A 17,450-nucleotide genomic window follows, 5' to 3' on the forward strand; every position below is an offset into this window, starting at 1 on the left:
AGCCACATTCCATGCTTCAAGTATCCGCCACTCCAATCCTCCCCACAACAGGCCACCCCGTCGATCTGGGGGCGCCGGGGTAGGAGACCACTTGAATATGAGAACTTCATCGCAGGCTACTCCGGACACGAGTACGAGCACCTGCCGCCATGATCCAAGTCCTCGGATCCAAGAATGCGAGATTCTTCCCGTGAAGCATCTTTGGGGGTACTCCTCCACCGATGCAGACGCCCGATTCGTTGTGAGTTATGTATTGAATTGTAATCGAGTCCACTCAATTACCGACTTTCCATCGACTACCAGACTTCAGAGACGCACAATCCCGAAAGGCTTTGCAATATCGATCGCATGGTGGGAATCTTCTCCTTCATGGCTTGTAGATCATATTGATTTGTCCTCTGTCCCGGCAGGTCAGAATTAAGACTGGCATGGTGACAGCTTTGACGCGGAAGATTCTTGCGGCTCTTGTTGGGGCTTGAAGTGGCGAGCAACCCGACGCCCTTGCGATGAGGACGAGCAGTCGCATGCTTCGTGACATTTTTGCTTGCTTTGGGGGCTGCCTTCAGCGATGCTCCATCGAGGTAAAGTTTACCAGGGGATTTCTTCGCCGTTGAACGACAAGAACTTCCCTGAGAACTCTTCTCTCGTTGCTTTGTCGATCTGCTCAATCATCCCGTTAACCCCATCCTGAATGGGTACAGGTGCAGCCGCCATCCCTGCGCCCCTTGCAGCATGATTGCCTAACTGCGATGAATGGTTAGACGTTCGAAGCTCAAGACGTGTGCATCGACTTACGTCTGTTTGGAGCCAGCCCGGGTTGAGGGCAAATACGGTCAGATAGGGGTTTTCATAATGAATCCTTCGGCAAACGAAGTTAACTGCTGCTTTGGATGCGCCGTATGCCGTATTTTCGACCGGTAGCTTCACCACCTGGCTGAGACTTCCAGCACCCGACGACACGACCACGAATTTGGGTGCTGGTGCTGCTTGGAGGAGAGGAGCGGTAGCTTGAAAGAGGAGCAACGGCGCGACAGTGTTGACAGCGAAGTGGTCGAACATTTCCTTTGCTGGTGTCACCATTGCTTTCCCAAAATACTTTGAAATGCCAGCATTAGCAATGACGATGTCGAGCTTTGTGAGGTTGTGTTTGGACTTTAACGTCTCGACCGCCGCTTTCGCATCGCTCTCCGAAGTACTGTCGAGCTTGAGCACTACCACCTTGCTTTCCGTGCCATGGGTCAACATTTGGATCTTTTCTGACGATACGCTGCCTGGATCGCGAAGGCCGGCAATTACAATATGATTTGGTCTCGCAAGGTACGTCGACAGAAGAGCGTTTCCAATCCCTTAGAAACTAAGTAATCATTCGCAAAACCCGCATATTTTGGAACCAAGGCACTGACCTCTGTTCGCCCCGGTGATGAGAACTACAATCTTGTCCGACATATTCGATTGATGGAAGAAGGCTTGACAACAATATAGTATACTTCAAGTTAATTGAGGGATATTATAACGAGTCAGAAGTATAGAAGGCGCTAATAGAGCTTAGAGGGAGACTGAGCGCCGTTCTAGGTACCAGGGATGAGGGAGGCGGGGATTCTGAGGGGATGCTGATTGATGGAATCCTGAGTGCTCTGTATACGCCCTCCGCCAAATGTCATGCATGCATGGTAGTCTAGAAGTTGGACGAATCCCTCCCTGTTTACTGGTTTCAAAGCGGGAGTATTGTTGGTCTCTGGTGTTAGTAGGCGAGTTCCTGTCGGCAAGGCTGGCCAAGTGAGGCTGAAGTAAGGGACGGGAATCTTGGCATCGAGAGAACGCACGCTCCAAAAGCAGCAGCACTGAACCGCCAGATTTGGCGGAAAGTTCCCTGCAACGAGTGTCACGGTTTCGGTTGTCAGCCGCCGCCTACCAGTACCTGAAGCCGCCCAGACATCAACCCCTCGATGCCAGTCGTGTTACCAAACACCACAGGTTTCTTATTCACATACCGCATACCGCGTTTGAACAGAGCCTCCCTGCGGCATAGCCTCCTTCAAAATGCTGCGCGGATAATCAAAAGTGCGTTGTCCCGCGGATCACTTGGTCTGCTGATGGATTCACCTTCTGATCGCGCCATCCTGGACTGAGGCCCTTCTACCTCATTCAAGGTATGCACCATGGCACTTCTGCAGAATGAAGAGTAAGTTGGTTCCAGGTCTACCTCCCTCGACTGAACTCCGTCCTCAAGTTACCATAAATCACACATTTGCTGACCCTGCACGCAAAGTTTTGCCATCTGGTTTCTGCGCACATCTTACCTGGGAAGTGCGAAAGATGGCACTGCGGAGCGACTCATCAATGTGAACTCATCAATCTTAAACACTCCTGGTTTTCGCGCAGCAGGCTGGTCAGCGGATCCCGTTCACCGGACATACTCTCCACCCATTCCGACTTCGATCAACAGCGAGTATCTCAAGGAAGGCGCCGACCTGCAGCAAATAAACTCCCAAGCTGACGAAGACGATGAAGGTGGTCTCGTCACTGGCAGGACTAGCAACGACACCATTGGCCCCGGCTTGAACATTAGGCGAAGAAGAAAGAAGGAGCATGTCGAGGATGACGATAGTAGCGACCTCACCGACGAGTCAGACGAGGAGGCTGACGGTGCGCAACGTGCGGCACAGCAAATTCGCTTTGCAAAGATGCCCTCCCGTCATCGGGCCGACTCTTCTCCAATCCGCGGATCAGATGTAGACGGAGAAAGGACATCCCCATTGAAAGGTCCGACCGACAACAGGCGCCGAACGGGATCTCTTGGTGCGGTTGAGGCCGTCAAAGCTCGTGCCAGGCGGGATACCACCACGAGCAGCGATATGTCCTCGGAGAATGAAGTCGATCCAGCCTATTTCCAGCGTCGTCAGGTCCATGCAGGCCAGAGGTCTAAGTCTGCACCTCACCCCAATGAAGTTCAGTTGAGGGCCGACGCACTACCGGGTCAGCCAGGAGATGTGCAGGATGACTCTGATGCGGAATCTGTCGGATCTGCCATGTCTTCAGAACTAGGCGACACCATGGACTCTGCGTCCCTTCTCAACACCATGGAAGAAACAAATCTTACATCTACACCACCCACGCTTGGTAGTCTGACTGGCTCAGGCTCTCGTTCATCTCAACCAGAATCGCCTAAAAGACAGCGGACGTTGCCGATCCTGCATGAGCTACCGCCTCCTCGACCTATTAGTATGATACAGCCCAAGAGCTTGCTTACAGCGGCCCTCGGTGCACAGAAAAGGGCACCGAGCAACCCCGTGCAGGCATTTGCCGGCCTCTCTGGTAAAGGGACCCCTAACCCACTTTGGATCAAGGTATACACGCCCTTTGCCAATGACGGCGACGAACCTTTCGAGATGCCGCTGGCTCGGAACTCTAAGGATGGTAGTCTGGTCATCGTTGCCGAAGCGATCGGTCACGCTCTGTGGAGATATTGCGAGGAAAAGCGGGAGCCTCCTCTTAGGCCTGAACAGCTCGATGTCAATAAGTGGACACTACGAATGGTGGAAGATGGAGAGGTGGATGATGATTTCCCACCGCTTGTTCGTACGAGGCCCGTGGCGGACTTTACGTACAACAACAACAGAGGCGGTAGAGGTCGTGCAAGAGATCGTCCATTTGATGAGTTTGCTCTTGTTGAAGCTTCTGCCGCTCAGTATGAAGCGAACAAGAAAGAAACGCCTCAGTTTATACCAGAAGCAGCGGCAGAAATTGGTCCTGTCGCCACGCTCGATGGAGCTCCATCACAGCCTCAGGCACCACCGCTTCCCGCGTCAAAGGCACCACCATCGCGAACCAACATTCTCTTGGCTGGCCAGCCGTTCACCTCTGCGCTCAGCAACACGTCCTTGACGCCTGCAGATCTTCCAGCGCCAGCCGCGCCGCAGGCCACTCCGCGCATGGGCGCCACCAAGACGATCAGGATACGGTATCTGAACCTCGAGATGACCGCGCAGACCATGACCATGGAGATCTCGACGGACGGCTACATTGCCGAGATCCTAGACCATGTCTGCAAGAGATGGAATCTTGAGAAGGCTGGGTTTGTGCTTAAAGTGGCGGGGACAAATACCGTTGCGCCCCTGGATCGCACCGTGGAAGCTCTAGGCGCACGATCCGAGCTGGACCTCGTGCGCCGAAGGTTCGGGGCTGGCGCCAGTTTGACGGGCTCGCCGGGCAGCTCTTCGCCCAACGCGCCCCTTTTGCTCGACATCCAAGGTCCTAAGAAGGGCAAGAGAGGCCAGCCCCTCCATCCCCTGGCGCAGAAACAGGACCTGTTGTCGAGTGCCAGCAACTTCAAGAAATACTATGTCACGCGGAAACAGTTGGGCGGCTTTGCTCAAGGGAGTCAGAGGGTTCTTGTGTTTGATGGCGACATCATACATGTCATGCCGGCAGACACAAGCTCCAACGCCAAATTTAGTTCGATTGCATTCAACGATATCTTGAAGTGCAAGGTCAGCTCGAAGCACCCCAAGCTTGTTCGAATCGTGGTGCGACGAATCAACGAGTCAAAACGATATGATTTCGAGGCGCGTACGGCGGGGGAAGCGCAGGAGATTGTGGACGAGGTGACACGGGAAATGCGGTTGGCTCGAGCATAAGGGAAATGTATCTCGCTGGGTGTGTATTGAGTCACGCAGAACATTATCTACCTCGCTGTTATATCGGCACCCTCTGCACGATGTGAGCCCCTAGCGACCTACATAGACACCGACACCATCGAGTACAGGTGGAATTATGTCACTCGGAGATAGCGGCCAGATGCGGTGGTGGCGCGGTTCCCGGGCCCCGGCAAGCCTCGGCTGGGTCGGTCTAGTGCCTAGCGGGCTACTAACCTGTTACCGCACCTGGTACCTCTGGTGCCTCTCTCTACGACATACGTAAGGAGGGGTTGTTCCAGCACCACGGATGACACTAGTGAACGGTGACATACGTGGCTGAGGGGGATGAGGTGAGTGGGCAGAACAGGGAACTGAGAACAGATGGATGGCTATCTGCTTGTAGTAGTGAACAGCACTGAGGGGAGAGACAAACCTAGGTGGCTGTTAGAGGAGTCTAACTACCTGCCTGCGTACGAGTAGACAATCGGATTGTCAAACGTTCAGTTTCCCCGCGTCGCTCAACAGAACAGAGCCCACCGCCATCAGAGCATCTCGCCTGTGGTCGCTACAGTCTCCCTACCAGGTAGCCATCGTGCTTGGCTTGGTGCTGGGCGCTGGGTGCTTGTATTCAACAATCTAGATCCCGCACACCTACTCACCGGCTACTGTAACCTTGCACCCTGCACCCTGCAACTCCCCCTCGCTCGCCCTCCCTCTCCTCTGCTCCTCCTGTCACCGCCCGGCATTGGCCCCTCACCAACTGGTGCTCGTCACTGGTGCCCTCATCGCCAATAATACCATCCACCACTCCCAAAGCTTACAGTTCGGTCTCTGTCGCTCTCTTTACCTAAACTACTTGCTGCTAGTGACGACCCAGAGCCCTGCCCCAGCTCTGGAGGGCAACACAGAGTTCAAAGATCCCGTCTCTCAGCTGTCCAACTTGCAGCTCTTACCTGCCTTTCGATTCCTAGTCGGTGTGTGATACACAGCTTGTCGCCCCTGCTCGATTGTACTTCACTGTTCCTTGAAAAGAAGAGAAAAAAAGAAGGAGCCAAAGCTACAATCTCAATCTTGACTGATCTTGTTGTCGCGGTCGTCACCTTCCCCTCTGCCCTCCATTGGAGCTTATCAGCCTGCGCTGCAGCTTCCCAGCGGCCAGCCCATTACCCGACCGAATAATCGAGCAAACCATCTTGGATTGATCCTGGCCTTTTTTCCTACCTTGCTGCGAGCTGCGAGCTGCGGCTGTTGCTACCCCTCCCCACTTCGCAGTCCATTGCCCTCCCTCACCTAATTCCACGTTCCACGTTGCGACTCGGTGGGCAGTCCAACAGGCCTCCGAGCTCCTCTGGAATCATCCTATTGTTAGCATTCCAGCCTCTGGGAACGTGCGCTTCCCTCCGTCACCCAAATGCCGACCTTTGGAGGTCTGCTCAAGAAAAAGAAGACCAAGGAGTCTTCTGACGACAAACCCGCTCAATCAGGGGGGGCCAGTTATCAGCCCATTCAATACAAGTCCTCACAAAAGACCGACACTGCATCGCCTGTCTCTTCCAAGACCACAGGCGCATCCGATGCCCCCTCCCAAGCTACCACGGCTGTGACAACCACCTCTACTCCAGAACCCCATGCTAAGACAGTCGAAAGCAACGGCGGTGTTGACATGAACGCTGCCCCTGTCGTCAGCCCTTCTGGGGGCGTGGTGGATTCCAAGCCGGTACAGAGACAAACAAAAGGCAAATACACCCTCTCGGACTTCACGATCCAGAGGACCCTGGGTACAGGCTCGTTTGGGCGGGTGCACTTGGTGCAGTCAAAACATAACCAACGCTTCTATGCCATCAAAGTCTTGAAGAAGGCCCAAGTCGTCAAGATGAAACAGATCGAGCACACCAACGACGAGAGACGTATGCTGCAACGGGTCAAGCACCCTTTCCTCATCACCCTCTGGGGCACGTTCCAGGACTCGAAGAACCTGTACATGGTCATGGACTTTATCGAAGGGGGAGAGCTTTTCAGCCTGCTTCGAAAGTCTCAGGTAATGTCATGTCCTTGGTTTGTCCACTGACACCTTGACATTGACCTTCTGTGATAGCGCTTCCCCAATCCCGTAGCCAAGTTCTACGCCGCCGAAGTCACGTTGGCACTCGAATATCTGCACGGACAGAACATTATCTACCGCGACCTAAAGCCCGAAAACCTGCTGTTGGACAGACATGGCCATGTCAAGATCACTGACTTTGGTTTCGCCAAAGACGTCCCCGACATTACATGGACCCTGTGCGGTACCCCGGACTACCTGGCTCCCGAAGTCGTCGCTTCAAAAGGGTACAATAAGTCAGTGGACTGGTAAGTTTGTCGGTCGCAGCGTTTTGATTCCTCACACTGAGGCTTTTCCAGGTGGTCTCTAGGCATCTTGATCTTCGAAATGTTGTGTGGATTCACACCGTTCTGGGACGGTGGCTCCCCTGTCAAGATTTACGAGAATATCCTCAAAGGAAGAGTCAAATATCCGCCATATATTCATTCTGACGCCCAAGACCTCCTGGTTCAGCTGATCACAAGTGACTTGACCAAGAGACTGGGCAATTTGCACGGAGGTCCAGCAGACATCAAGAACCATGCGTGGTTCGCAGAGGTAACCTGGGAGAGACTATTGAAGAAAGATATTGACGCCCCGTACGTTCCACCAGTGAAGGGCGGAGCTGGTGATGCCAGTCAGTTCGACAAATACCCTGAGGAGACAGAGGAATATGGCAAGAAAGGAGAGGACCCGTATGATGCCTTGATGACCCGCTTTTCCGAGTGCTTTCAGAGCTGACATGATACTAAGGTTCGGCCATTTCTTCGTGGACTTCTAATTATTACATCGTCACAGCAAAGAACGCAAGGAGCATCGTCGACAATACTGCCGAGGACGGAGTGCTGGAGAGAGAGAGAGAGAGAGAGACGGATAGACATCAGACCATCTCAGCTGGCAGGATAACGGCCAGCTAGTCTGGTTCGATGCGACGTGAGCAACAACAAAAAAAAGTGGCCCCGAATTCGATTTGTACTGCAGCCGGTGCAGTCCTCGTATTAACGACTTTTGATGACAGCAGGTATGAGTCTAATGGAGTGGCCACCTTGAAAATGTGGTGAAGGTGGTTTCTTTTGGATTTGCGGTTGCAGTTTTCAGTGGGCCGCGGCGGTTGTGGTTGTGGATGTTGTTGTTGCGCTGTATAATGATCGCGACGACGATGCGGGAAGCTGGAATATCTACTCATGACTCCAAAAAGCGATATGGGAAATCGCACACAGCGCTCAGTGCATTGTACCAGGACAATATCGCCACGGGTGGCCATGAGATATGGACTTTGCATACTTGCCATTCGAGAAGTTAACCCTCTGATGCCCAGAAGCAAAGCAGTTGAGCCTTGGATGAGCCTCTGACTTTTCAATGCAGTAATTGTTATTCTTCTTCAAACCATTGCATCTGATCTTTCGGCGCTCACGGTTCATATGTCTGCCTGAGATGAGCAGACCTGAATGGCCGTAACCGGTGGCAGGCAGTTCGCAACGGAGGATCCGTGATTGCAACATTTGCTCTTCTAGTTATAGCCGCATCGTTCTTTTTCAATATTGGTATTCTTTTTGTCTGTCCCTCCCACCGAAGAATTGACTACCTAGTGTACAGCTATTGCTATGAATTGGAAAAGTCTACAGGGACCTGTTTTGATGTCGGTCTCGGATCAGCCAACCTCAAGCAAGACGCCTTGAATGGGCCGGCTGAGAGAGACTGATCAGCAGCGAGGTGTTGCAGGGTTGGTTGGGTTATGTATACATTTGAGAGGCGTGTGCGGTTTCCAAAGGCGCCGGGTTTGGTGGGAGTTGACTTCCAGGTGGCTCTGCTGCAGGGGAGCCTGAGCTCTGAAGCGGCCCAGGACTTGTCCACTGTGTTTGCTGTGCTCCGGTGCCTAGTATAGCACGACCTAAGAGACACCAATGCATGGCAAGGCAGTCGGTTGCTCGGATGTCTTTTGAGGATGGCCCGGCATGGCCATTCTCTCTTTCCGCCTCGCCTCAGGCCAGAGCTGTTGTAGTACCCAAGTTCCCAGGGATCTGAAAGCTTCAAAGATCCTGCTCTTTCCAGCACCGGTCGCGCGCGGAGCTCGCTTCTGCAACCCCATCTAGTGCGCAGCTTAGAACAGCTCCTTCCCACCTCCTGACCCCGAGCCACCGATCCCGCCCGCGAGCGATGCGCTCTCCCTCTGCAACCTCGCCGTGTACGTCCGACTCGTCACGTTCCACGCATCAATGTACTTCTCCATACAGGCAGTCAAGCACTTCTGTTCCGTCGAGCTCAGACTGCTCCCGGGATTGGGGACGCATTTTTCGAAGCAGTTCGTGTGGACATTGGAGATGAGCTGCTTCGCGTTGGCGACGTTGGATTGTTCGCTGATGGCGGATTGGATCCGCTGCAGGGTCACGCCCGGCGTCGTTGTGGTAGCGCCGCTGGGAGGTGAGAAGGAGGAGGATAGTGGGTTTGTGATAGATGTGGACGAAGAGTCGGATGATGATGACGATGATGTTGCTGAAGAAGAGGAGTTGTCTTTAGAGCTACCGCCGCCGAAGAAGCCACCGAATGCCATTCTGCTGCTGGTCTTCTGATTGTGCAGAAGGAGCTTTTTCTGAGTATTTGAGCTGAATGGGGCTTTGGAGGTGCTGGGGTACTGCTTGGGACGTCGTTTTCGTAAAGCAAAAGACCTTTGCCGGCAATGTTCATTTCTCTGTTTGTATGGAGTAGTCGACTTTTACCAGGGCAGGTCTGCCGGTGCCGGCGGCGGCAGCCCATCAAGCCACCACAGCCGCCTATAACAATTGGCGGAAATGACTATTGGCAGGGGCTATCAGCAAACCATTTCACGTTCTCCACAAGCCCCAGTTCACCTGCGTCGAATAGTCTGGCGAAACTGAACACCTTTACAGTAGTCGACTTGACATTTCACTATTTTTCTGCGCCTTTAAGGGGGGGCTGCGACACCTTTTTGAGCACAAGCCGTGTTCGTGCCATGAAGTCTCTGTGACATATTCTTTTCTCTCCCCGCTATCGCGAAACTTCCGAGCAATAGACATCGTCCCGTTGAAGATGTGGCCGTCCACCCTGTGCGCCTCGTTATGGCTGCTGGCAGCATGTGCGGCGGGCACGCGAGCGGCCGTAGAGGCAGACCCAGAGATGAAGAGCGTCCCTGTAAGTTCTGGCACGACTCCTTCCGCAGCTGCGTTTGGACGATGAACTAACCTCGCTACTTCGCAGCTGCGGACGCACAGTCTCGCACCCCCATACCTCGACTCGGACATGTCAAGCCGGTGGTTTGACTTTGGCGGCGACACGATCATCCGCGCCGACCAGTACATACGACTCGCCTCCGACATGCCCTCACAATCAGGGTGGATCTTCTCCCGAATACCGCTGACGGCGACCAACTGGGAAGTGGAGTTTGAGTTCTCAATCCACGGCAAGGGCCACCTTCACGGCGACGGGTTTGCGATGTGGATTACCAAGGAGAGAGCGCAGCCCGGTCCCGTGTTCGGGCACGCGGACCGGTTTGAAGGCTTGGGGATTTTCTTCGACACGTACAAGAACAACAGGCCCGGGGTCGTGTTTCCTTACGTGATGGGCATGATGGGAGACGGGAAGACTTCATATGACGCGGCCAACGACGGGAAGGCGAACGAGATTGGTGGTTGCTCGGTAAGAGATGAACCTTTCAGTCATGGTCCCAGATATGAGATTGACCAAAGTTGATACACAGGCTCGAGGGTTGCGCGGTGCTCCCATCCCCACCAAAGCAAAGTTGACCTATTTCCAAGACAGGTCACTTACACTGCAGCTGCAGTACAAAGCGACCGATGCATGGGTCGACTGTTTCTCTATTACCCCTACAGCAGACCTGCCGTTGAAGATGCCTAACACGGCATACTTGGGGTTCAGCGCGCACACGGGCGAACTTTCGGACAACTTTGACATTGTCAGCGTGGAGACACGGAATTTGTACAATCCAGTGGCAGCAAACTCGGGGAGAGACAAGGCGGCACAAGCGCGGGCTAGTGGGAGAGGAAGGAGCACCAAGCCACAGGGTGGTGGTTGGGGATGGTTCTTCTTCAAGGTGCTGCTCTTTGCCGGTGTGGCCGGTGGCGGGTATGTTGGATACAAGAAGTACAAGGAGAAGCAGCGGTACGATGGGTTCAAGGGGTTCTAGGTAGAGTCAAAAGGAGGAGTTCGCGGTGGCATGGGTAGGTCTTGACTCGTGCTTGTACAATGATCAATCGTAAGATTTTCTGCAGCCTGTTTGTTGTTCGCTAAGACTGCCACGGGTATATCGGTCCATTTCTGTGGTGAGAAGCCAGACCTTGTATGGTATCTGTTTCCCTTGTCGCGGTACTTGAACTCTGATACATACGTTCTCGGTATCAAGCGGCGGATGGGTCAACAAGGACCTGCCAAGGCGGAGATCTGGGCCTGGCACGTGATGACGCCGCTAAACCCAGCAGACTCCACTACAGCTACTAAGCTACTAGCGGCTCGTGATCAGCCTACGAGTTAGAACACAAAGCAAACCCAACATCCCACAGCCAATCAGCAGCGCGCAAACGTGCCTTGTTATGAGTGAGTGATTTCGAGCACGTCTTTTGCCTGATTTTCAGACCGTCCTTTTCGCAGTCTGAATCAACCCCCCCAGCACCTTCGAGGATCAGCGCCAAGCCCCCGACCTGACCTGATCTCGCTGTCACTGCCCACCCTCCTGCCCGTTCGCTTATAATCCTCGTTCCCTCCTACCGACTTTCTTCCTTTCTTTCTCCCTCCTTTTCCCGCCCACTTTGACCATCTCGCGCCACTACTTTGGTTTGTTCCGCATCCATCAAATCTCATCAACCAACCATCAATAACTTACCACCTGCACAACTTTTCATCTTTCAAACACTTTTGCAAATATGACTGGACGTAAGTTAAGACCCTGTTGCATCAGTTGTTGCGATAGTGGTGGTTGTTGTCGTCGCTGCGCCTCGTCGTCGCCTGAAGCTGCACCCCGAAGCTATCGCGCGCGCCACCTCCACACCTTTTGCTCACTGTGACAACACCACACCCTCACTCAACAATATAACTAACAAACTCTTCTACAGGCGGCAAAGGCGGAAAGGGCCTCGGCAAGGGTGGTGCTAAGCGTCACCGCAAGATTCTTCGCGACAACATCCAAGGTATCACCAAGCCTGCCATCCGACGTCTCGCTCGCCGTGGCGGTGTCAAGCGTATCTCGGCCATGATCTACGAAGAGACCCGCGGTGTCCTCAAGTCTTTCCTCGAATCCGTCATTCGTGACGCCGTCACCTACACCGAGCACGCAAAGAGAAAGACTGTCACTTCGCTTGGTAAGTCGAGACTGAGATGCATCCTGTACGTGACCAGAGACTAACATGGAGTTCAGATGTTGTGTATGCCCTCAAGCGACAAGGCAGAACCCTCTACGGTTTCGGTGGTTAGACTTCCTGATGGTCGATGCCTAGAGACTTGGTCAACGCGAGAGATATGGACATGGGCTACGGGGGTTATGGATGATGAAACATGGCGCATGGGTCTGGCTGTATTACAAAACTATTGACGTTGGTTTTTTTATGGCAAGGGGTTGAAGAACTTTGTGTCCTGCTCGACAAAGACGCAGCAATGCTCGAGATGGAATTTTGCATCCTTTTGAGTGGACCTCTTACAGAAGACAAGTAGTCAATTGTAACACAATGGAAAACAATTGAGTCGAAATCAAGTGATTCTGCTCCATTTCCTGGGGCTCTTGCTCTTCCCCGGCTCCCTGCGACGCACAAGTACTCGAACGTTCTGCTGACGCAGGGGGCCATCCGTTTCGGCTTCAGCTCGGTGTACGCATCTCTTACGCATTTCTAGTGCAATCGTCGTCCTCTGTAAGTACCTAGGTAGTGTGGCTACAATGAGATTGTCGAGGTGCCAGCAGGTGGAAATAGACCTTCTCACCTAGGCTGCTTTATTGAAGCACGAGCAAATGCAAGGGACCGACAAAGATCATCATGGTAAGGCAGCAGAGTTGCTGCACTGGAGGACCCCAGCTGGAGAGTGTGGCTCAAGCCAGTCGGAATCATGGGCGCCTTGCACAAAGGCAGCCTTCAATCCTTGTAGGCGGGCCAATCTCAGGCGGCACTGTGGGATCCCGAGAGTGTGGCGAAAATTGGCTGATGCGTCGAATAACAGGCAACAGGATTTCCACCACGCCGATATACTCGGATTCACCCCGCTCACACTTCTCGGGCCTTATGCATAAGCAGTCCAACACTACCGACCTCGACTCTACTGCCACAGATCCTCTTTCGAACGATGCATCACCTTCAGCCTCGTCGCTCGCAGTAGTCAGGACGTGAGCCGGGAGCGCACACGATAACTCCCAACCTCGATTCGCCCGCCAATTGCCACCATGTTTCAGCGGCGTGGCACCTATCTTCAGCGCCTGTCCAAGCTCTACTCGGACACCAAGCAGTCCTACGAGAGCGCCAAAGTCACTCCCGCGGCTGCGAATGTCACGGACCTGCCTGAGCTGAGGGACTTGAGGCGTGATTTCCAGATTCAGCAGGACAGGTTGCTGGCATGGGGGATGCACTGGACCGACGTCGGCGCGCCGTATTCCGCCCAGGGCGATGTCGACATCGACAAGAAAATCGACCAGGCCGGGCTAGGCGAGGTGGTGGCCAGCGTCATGTCGGAGATTAAAAGGCTTCTGGAAGAGAGTGGCCGTCTGGAGCATCCCGAACGGTATGAGATGAAGAAGTCGGCACGAGGCCCTGGTGCGAGTCCTGTGGCCCCGCGGAGGGACTGGACCAGTCACGAGGTCATGACCGGGCGCGCTCTGCTGGAGCAGCTGACCACCTGTATCGACGTCCTCTACAGCCTCGAGGAATCAAGGAGGGCCGACGAGAAGGGTGGTGACGCGAAACGAATGAAGCATGCCCATGGCTCTGTCGCTGCCGATGGTACCGACTATGGCCCCCTTTACGACCACCCTCTGCACATCGACTTCAACGGTCTCGAGTTCAGTACCTACTCGCCCCAAGCAGCTGACCCACCGCCATATGACCCTGCCGAAGGCTCCGTAACTTCGAGAGAACGTTCCATCGCCTACTTTCGCCAGGGCGCTTGCCCGGTCCTCGTTGACTTTCTCACGGCAGACTGCCCCCCATATGTCGTCGGAAGCGCCGAGGATGTCTTTGAGCTCCATGAGCTCGGCGAGAAGCTTTGCAAAGATCGATCCCTGTCGTGGTGCGGCCACCTGAGACTTCTCGGGTTCACTGTCGACCCCAATGGACCACGTTGTGCAATGGTCTATGCCTTGCCCGAGGGACACGACCACAAAACTCTTCAACAACACAGGACTCTCTCGTCCGTCCTATCGTCAAGCAACATCCAGGAGGGATCGTCGCCAGCTCTCGAAGATCGCTTCCGACTGGCATACAATCTTGCCCTGTCCATTATGGGCTACTTCGCCCAAGGAGAAACTCATCAGTATATCAACAGCAGCAATATCCTTCTAATCGGCAGCAGAGAGCACATGAATCGCTCCAATTTGCCTAAAGAATTGAGATACCCCTATTTACTACAGTCGTGCCAGGACTTTCTATCTCGCTTACAAGCAGAGGAACAGTTCACAGCAACCATCTACCGCCACCCTGACCATGACATTCACGCATCAGAAGTGGTTCCTGCTTATGACATCTACAGCCTCGGCTTGCTTTTGCTAGAGATTGGTCTATGGATTCCACTACAGAAACTGTGGAAGCCAAAGTATGACCGCCGACTTTTTATGGAAAGAGTCCAGCGGATCTACGCGCACAAGCTGGCTTCGAAGTGCGGAAGCAAGTACATGCGGGTGGTTCAGAAATGTTTGCAAGCACCCACGGAGCTGCAGTACAGGAACAACTATGAGGATGCTGGGGCATTCCTGCTGCAAGTGGCCAAGGACCTGCTACAATGCTGCGCCCTTGATGAAGAAGGGCCACCTCCAGCCTCTGACATCGAGACTTTCGAGCTCATCATCATCGAGCAAATGTGCAAGGCTGAAGAAAAAGCAGCCGAAGAGGAGAAAATGCCAAAGATACCGCCCGACGACATCAAGCCCGACCTCCCTAAGAGAGCGAACTCAAAGCGAAAGGCCGACGCGATCCAGCAATCCATAACGCCAGCAGAGAAGCCGCTCCGAAAATGGAGTGATGTTGATATCCCCCAAGAAGACCTGGACCAGTGGAATACCATGGTGATGCCAAAGTTAGGCAAGATGCTGAAGACTGCTCTCAAGGATTCTCCCGAATCATCTTGCAGCCTCAGTCTCATGATGTTCGGAAACGCGCCTGAGAATGCCAAGACTACCATCTGCATTCAGTGCCCACAGATTGGCAAGGTCCGTGATGTGTTGAGGAAGAAGTTTAGACCCAAAAAGGGATGGGGCGTTGTCCTTCTCAATGGCGAAGTCAGACGAAGCGGCACTGGCAGAAGGCGAAAGCCGAGGCGGTCGGGGTATGGTGCTTCCTGCTCGAAGTATAGAGGACCCAAAGCCATGGCTCGAAGGCCTCTGGAACAGAAATACCAGGAACGTCCGACTAGTGGAGCCAGCATTGGGGCCTTCAAGGATGCCGAGCATCTGCCTCCCGTCTCCTTCGGAGGTACTATCCTCGTCGACGGCGAACCCTACGGAATGACCGTGCATCACATGCTCGACCTTCCGAGCGACGACGAAGAAGAAGACGACGATGATGACGATGTTGTTCGACGCAGCGAGCAGCAGCAACAAGCTCGAAGAGCAGCAGCACCACGTAGAATGCCTGGACAATTTGACACTTCAGCCGATGTACGTTTCATGCAATCAGAGGAAGACCTTTCGCGGTTTTCCGATCTTGCCATTTCTGACGAGGATTTTGAGAACAACAGTGATGACGACGACGACCAAAGTGACGCCAGCACCATCCGACCAGACTATGCCATCATGGACGCAGACGGCAACGAGTTCTGGTTCCTCGAAGACAGCCCCCCTGGGCTTGATGACGACGACGGATCCGACGCATCCTCGTCTGAAGACGAAGCAGACGCAGACGACGCGGCCTCTATCGGCGACAAGACAGGCATCGCACCGTACTCAGATGACGACCTCTGCGTGACTCAACCGGCCATCGACGATGTGGACGATGACTTCTTTCCCAGCGAGGAAGATCGTGACGATGACCATCTCGCGAGCCATGCGTTTGGATATGTCTTTGCAAGTAGCGGCATCCGGCGCGTAGTAAGAGGGGAAATGAAGCATGAAGTCGACTGGGCTCTGATTCGGGTCCATGAAGACCGCTTGAAAATAGAGAACGCAATCACTTCGCAGCAGAAGGGCACTAACATGCCACCAACGACATCTTCGTCACGGCAAGGATCGAGGACTGCCCCCCAAAGGCGTGATCCTATCCCCGTCCTCACAACAATAACGCCCCTTTCGTCCCTCTCCGGCCTACGGGTCCACTGCCGCGGTCGTTCATCCGGCTTCAAACGAGGACGCATCTCGCAGGCCATGTCACTGGTGAAAATGCACGGCCGGCAATCCTTCTCTGTGAGTTGGTGTGTAGAAGGAGGCTTCGGCATCCCGGGAGACAGTGGTGCATGGGTATATGATCCCGTGTCGGGCGGGCTCTGCGGCCACGTCCTGGCCTGGGGCGAGAAGAGCAAGACAGCTTACATTGCGCCTATGGAGGTGTTGTTTGAGGATATCAAGGGACGACTTGGCGCCAGGTGCGTGGAGTTGCCCGTCCCCGAAGGACTGAGGAGGCAGGTGAGAGAGGACGAGGGAATCGGCATGGGCACGACGAGCACGAGCGGCGGTGAGCAGGAGGATGTAGCTGCCAAGCTGCGGGACATGAGGCTCGACAGCAACACCAATACTGCCGCCGGGTCTGGGTCTACGTCTACCTCCGGTGCACCGGGCGGAGGAGGCAAGACGAAGCAGGTCGTCGGTGTGCGGCCGCTGGTCATGGCTGGCGCTGTCTCCTGATTGCTTTTTATTTTTATCGTCGTCGTCGGCGTCATTTTCATTTTCGCCCAGATCTCGCGTATATTAGCACGGAGTCCTTTCTGTACTTATTCACTTGTCGTTATTTAGGATAATTGAGATGCCTTTTAAGGTGCACGGGATTAGGGATACACTCGCGTTAGGCCATGGCAGTGGGTATCCACTCAGCTATATATTCCTCAGTCCGACTATCCTCTTGACCCCGACACACTTCTTACACATACACACATTCGACACCTACCTATTAGCCTCACATCGCAGAACGATTAATGTTCCGGCCAGTGAGACTATGCCCCTTCGCGGAGTTCCAGCTCTTTTTCCCTGACTGAGATGAAATGGATTTCGTTGAACTCGCCAGACGACCCCGGGAATCGACCTTCAATCAAGGCTTTCACTCCAACCTTTGCCTTTATCCCTTCCTTTGGGGACCTCTAGGGAGCCTAAAGCTGGTCGATTGTGCCTCGCAAATGCCGGCAGCTCTCGAGCCTATCGCCAAAGCCAGGTGTCCTCCAATGGAGTTGATCGGACGACAGGCCCGAAACTGGGCCAAAGACCTGGAGCGACTTCATGTCCTCCCAAGTCTTTTCTTTCTGTTGATCAACACAGTACGTTCTGATCAACTGGCCTAGCTGCGCACCAGATCTCTTCTGTGACATTTTCCATGACATTGTGTGGTCTTTTATATACAAAATCTCATACCTGTCTATAGACCTTTGTT

At 53.9% G+C, this 17,450-nt stretch overlaps 7 protein-coding genes across 7 annotated transcripts; 5 read left to right on the plus strand and 2 right to left on the minus strand.

The window, feature by feature from the left end:
* Window positions 1–288: 288 nt before the first annotated feature.
* Window positions 289–1,587, minus strand: PV07_10088 (uncharacterized protein). Its single transcript, XM_016397395.1, has 3 exons — window positions 1,404–1,587; window positions 796–1,346; window positions 289–744 (listed from the first exon to the last, which is right to left on the minus strand). Exons 1-3 carry the CDS (start codon window positions 1,444–1,446, stop codon window positions 589–591), a joined length of 750 nt encoding a protein of 249 aa, XP_016244586.1. The 5' UTR covers window positions 1,447–1,587; the 3' UTR covers window positions 289–588.
* A 360-nt stretch (window positions 1,588–1,947) lies between these two features.
* PV07_10089 (uncharacterized protein) lies at window positions 1,948–5,124 on the plus strand. Its single transcript, XM_016397396.1, has 2 exons — window positions 1,948–2,182; window positions 2,270–5,124. Exons 1-2 carry the CDS (start codon window positions 2,160–2,162, stop codon window positions 4,635–4,637), a joined length of 2,391 nt encoding a protein of 796 aa, XP_016244587.1. The 5' UTR covers window positions 1,948–2,159; the 3' UTR covers window positions 4,638–5,124.
* Window positions 5,125–5,459: 335 nt separating this feature from the next.
* On the plus strand, window positions 5,460–8,206 carry PV07_10090 (cAMP-dependent protein kinase type 2). Its single transcript, XM_016397397.1, has 4 exons — window positions 5,460–6,675; window positions 6,733–6,986; window positions 7,038–7,412; window positions 7,471–8,206. The coding sequence occupies exons 1-4, from the start codon at window positions 6,049–6,051 to the stop codon at window positions 7,496–7,498; spliced, it is 1,284 nt and encodes a 427-aa protein (XP_016244588.1). The 5' UTR covers window positions 5,460–6,048; the 3' UTR covers window positions 7,499–8,206.
* PV07_10091 (uncharacterized protein) lies at window positions 7,958–9,423 on the minus strand. The gene has a single exon (XM_016397398.1). The coding sequence runs from the start codon at window positions 9,266–9,268 to the stop codon at window positions 8,819–8,821; it is 450 nt and encodes a 149-aa protein (XP_016244589.1). The 5' UTR covers window positions 9,269–9,423; the 3' UTR covers window positions 7,958–8,818.
* Window positions 9,424–9,548: 125 nt separating this feature from the next.
* Window positions 9,549–11,016, plus strand: PV07_10092 (uncharacterized protein). Its single transcript, XM_016397399.1, has 3 exons — window positions 9,549–9,867; window positions 9,934–10,371; window positions 10,433–11,016. The coding sequence occupies exons 1-3, from the start codon at window positions 9,766–9,768 to the stop codon at window positions 10,877–10,879; spliced, it is 987 nt and encodes a 328-aa protein (XP_016244590.1). The 5' UTR covers window positions 9,549–9,765; the 3' UTR covers window positions 10,880–11,016.
* Window positions 11,017–11,344: 328 nt separating this feature from the next.
* On the plus strand, window positions 11,345–12,436 carry PV07_10093 (histone). The gene is made up of 3 exons (XM_016397400.1): window positions 11,345–11,622; window positions 11,802–12,047; window positions 12,104–12,436. Exons 1-3 carry the CDS (start codon window positions 11,613–11,615, stop codon window positions 12,157–12,159), a joined length of 312 nt encoding a protein of 103 aa, XP_016244591.1. The 5' UTR covers window positions 11,345–11,612; the 3' UTR covers window positions 12,160–12,436.
* A 505-nt stretch (window positions 12,437–12,941) lies between these two features.
* Window positions 12,942–16,876, plus strand: PV07_10094 (uncharacterized protein). The gene has a single exon (XM_016397401.1). The coding sequence runs from the start codon at window positions 13,115–13,117 to the stop codon at window positions 16,712–16,714; it is 3,600 nt and encodes a 1,199-aa protein (XP_016244592.1). The 5' UTR covers window positions 12,942–13,114; the 3' UTR covers window positions 16,715–16,876.
* Window positions 16,877–17,450: the final 574 nt, after the last annotated feature.

Source organism: Cladophialophora immunda, assembly GCF_000835495.1.
Source record: "Cladophialophora immunda strain CBS 83496 unplaced genomic scaffold supercont1.6, whole genome shotgun sequence".
In the NCBI taxonomy this organism is placed as follows: domain Eukaryota; kingdom Fungi; phylum Ascomycota; class Eurotiomycetes; order Chaetothyriales; family Herpotrichiellaceae; genus Cladophialophora; species Cladophialophora immunda.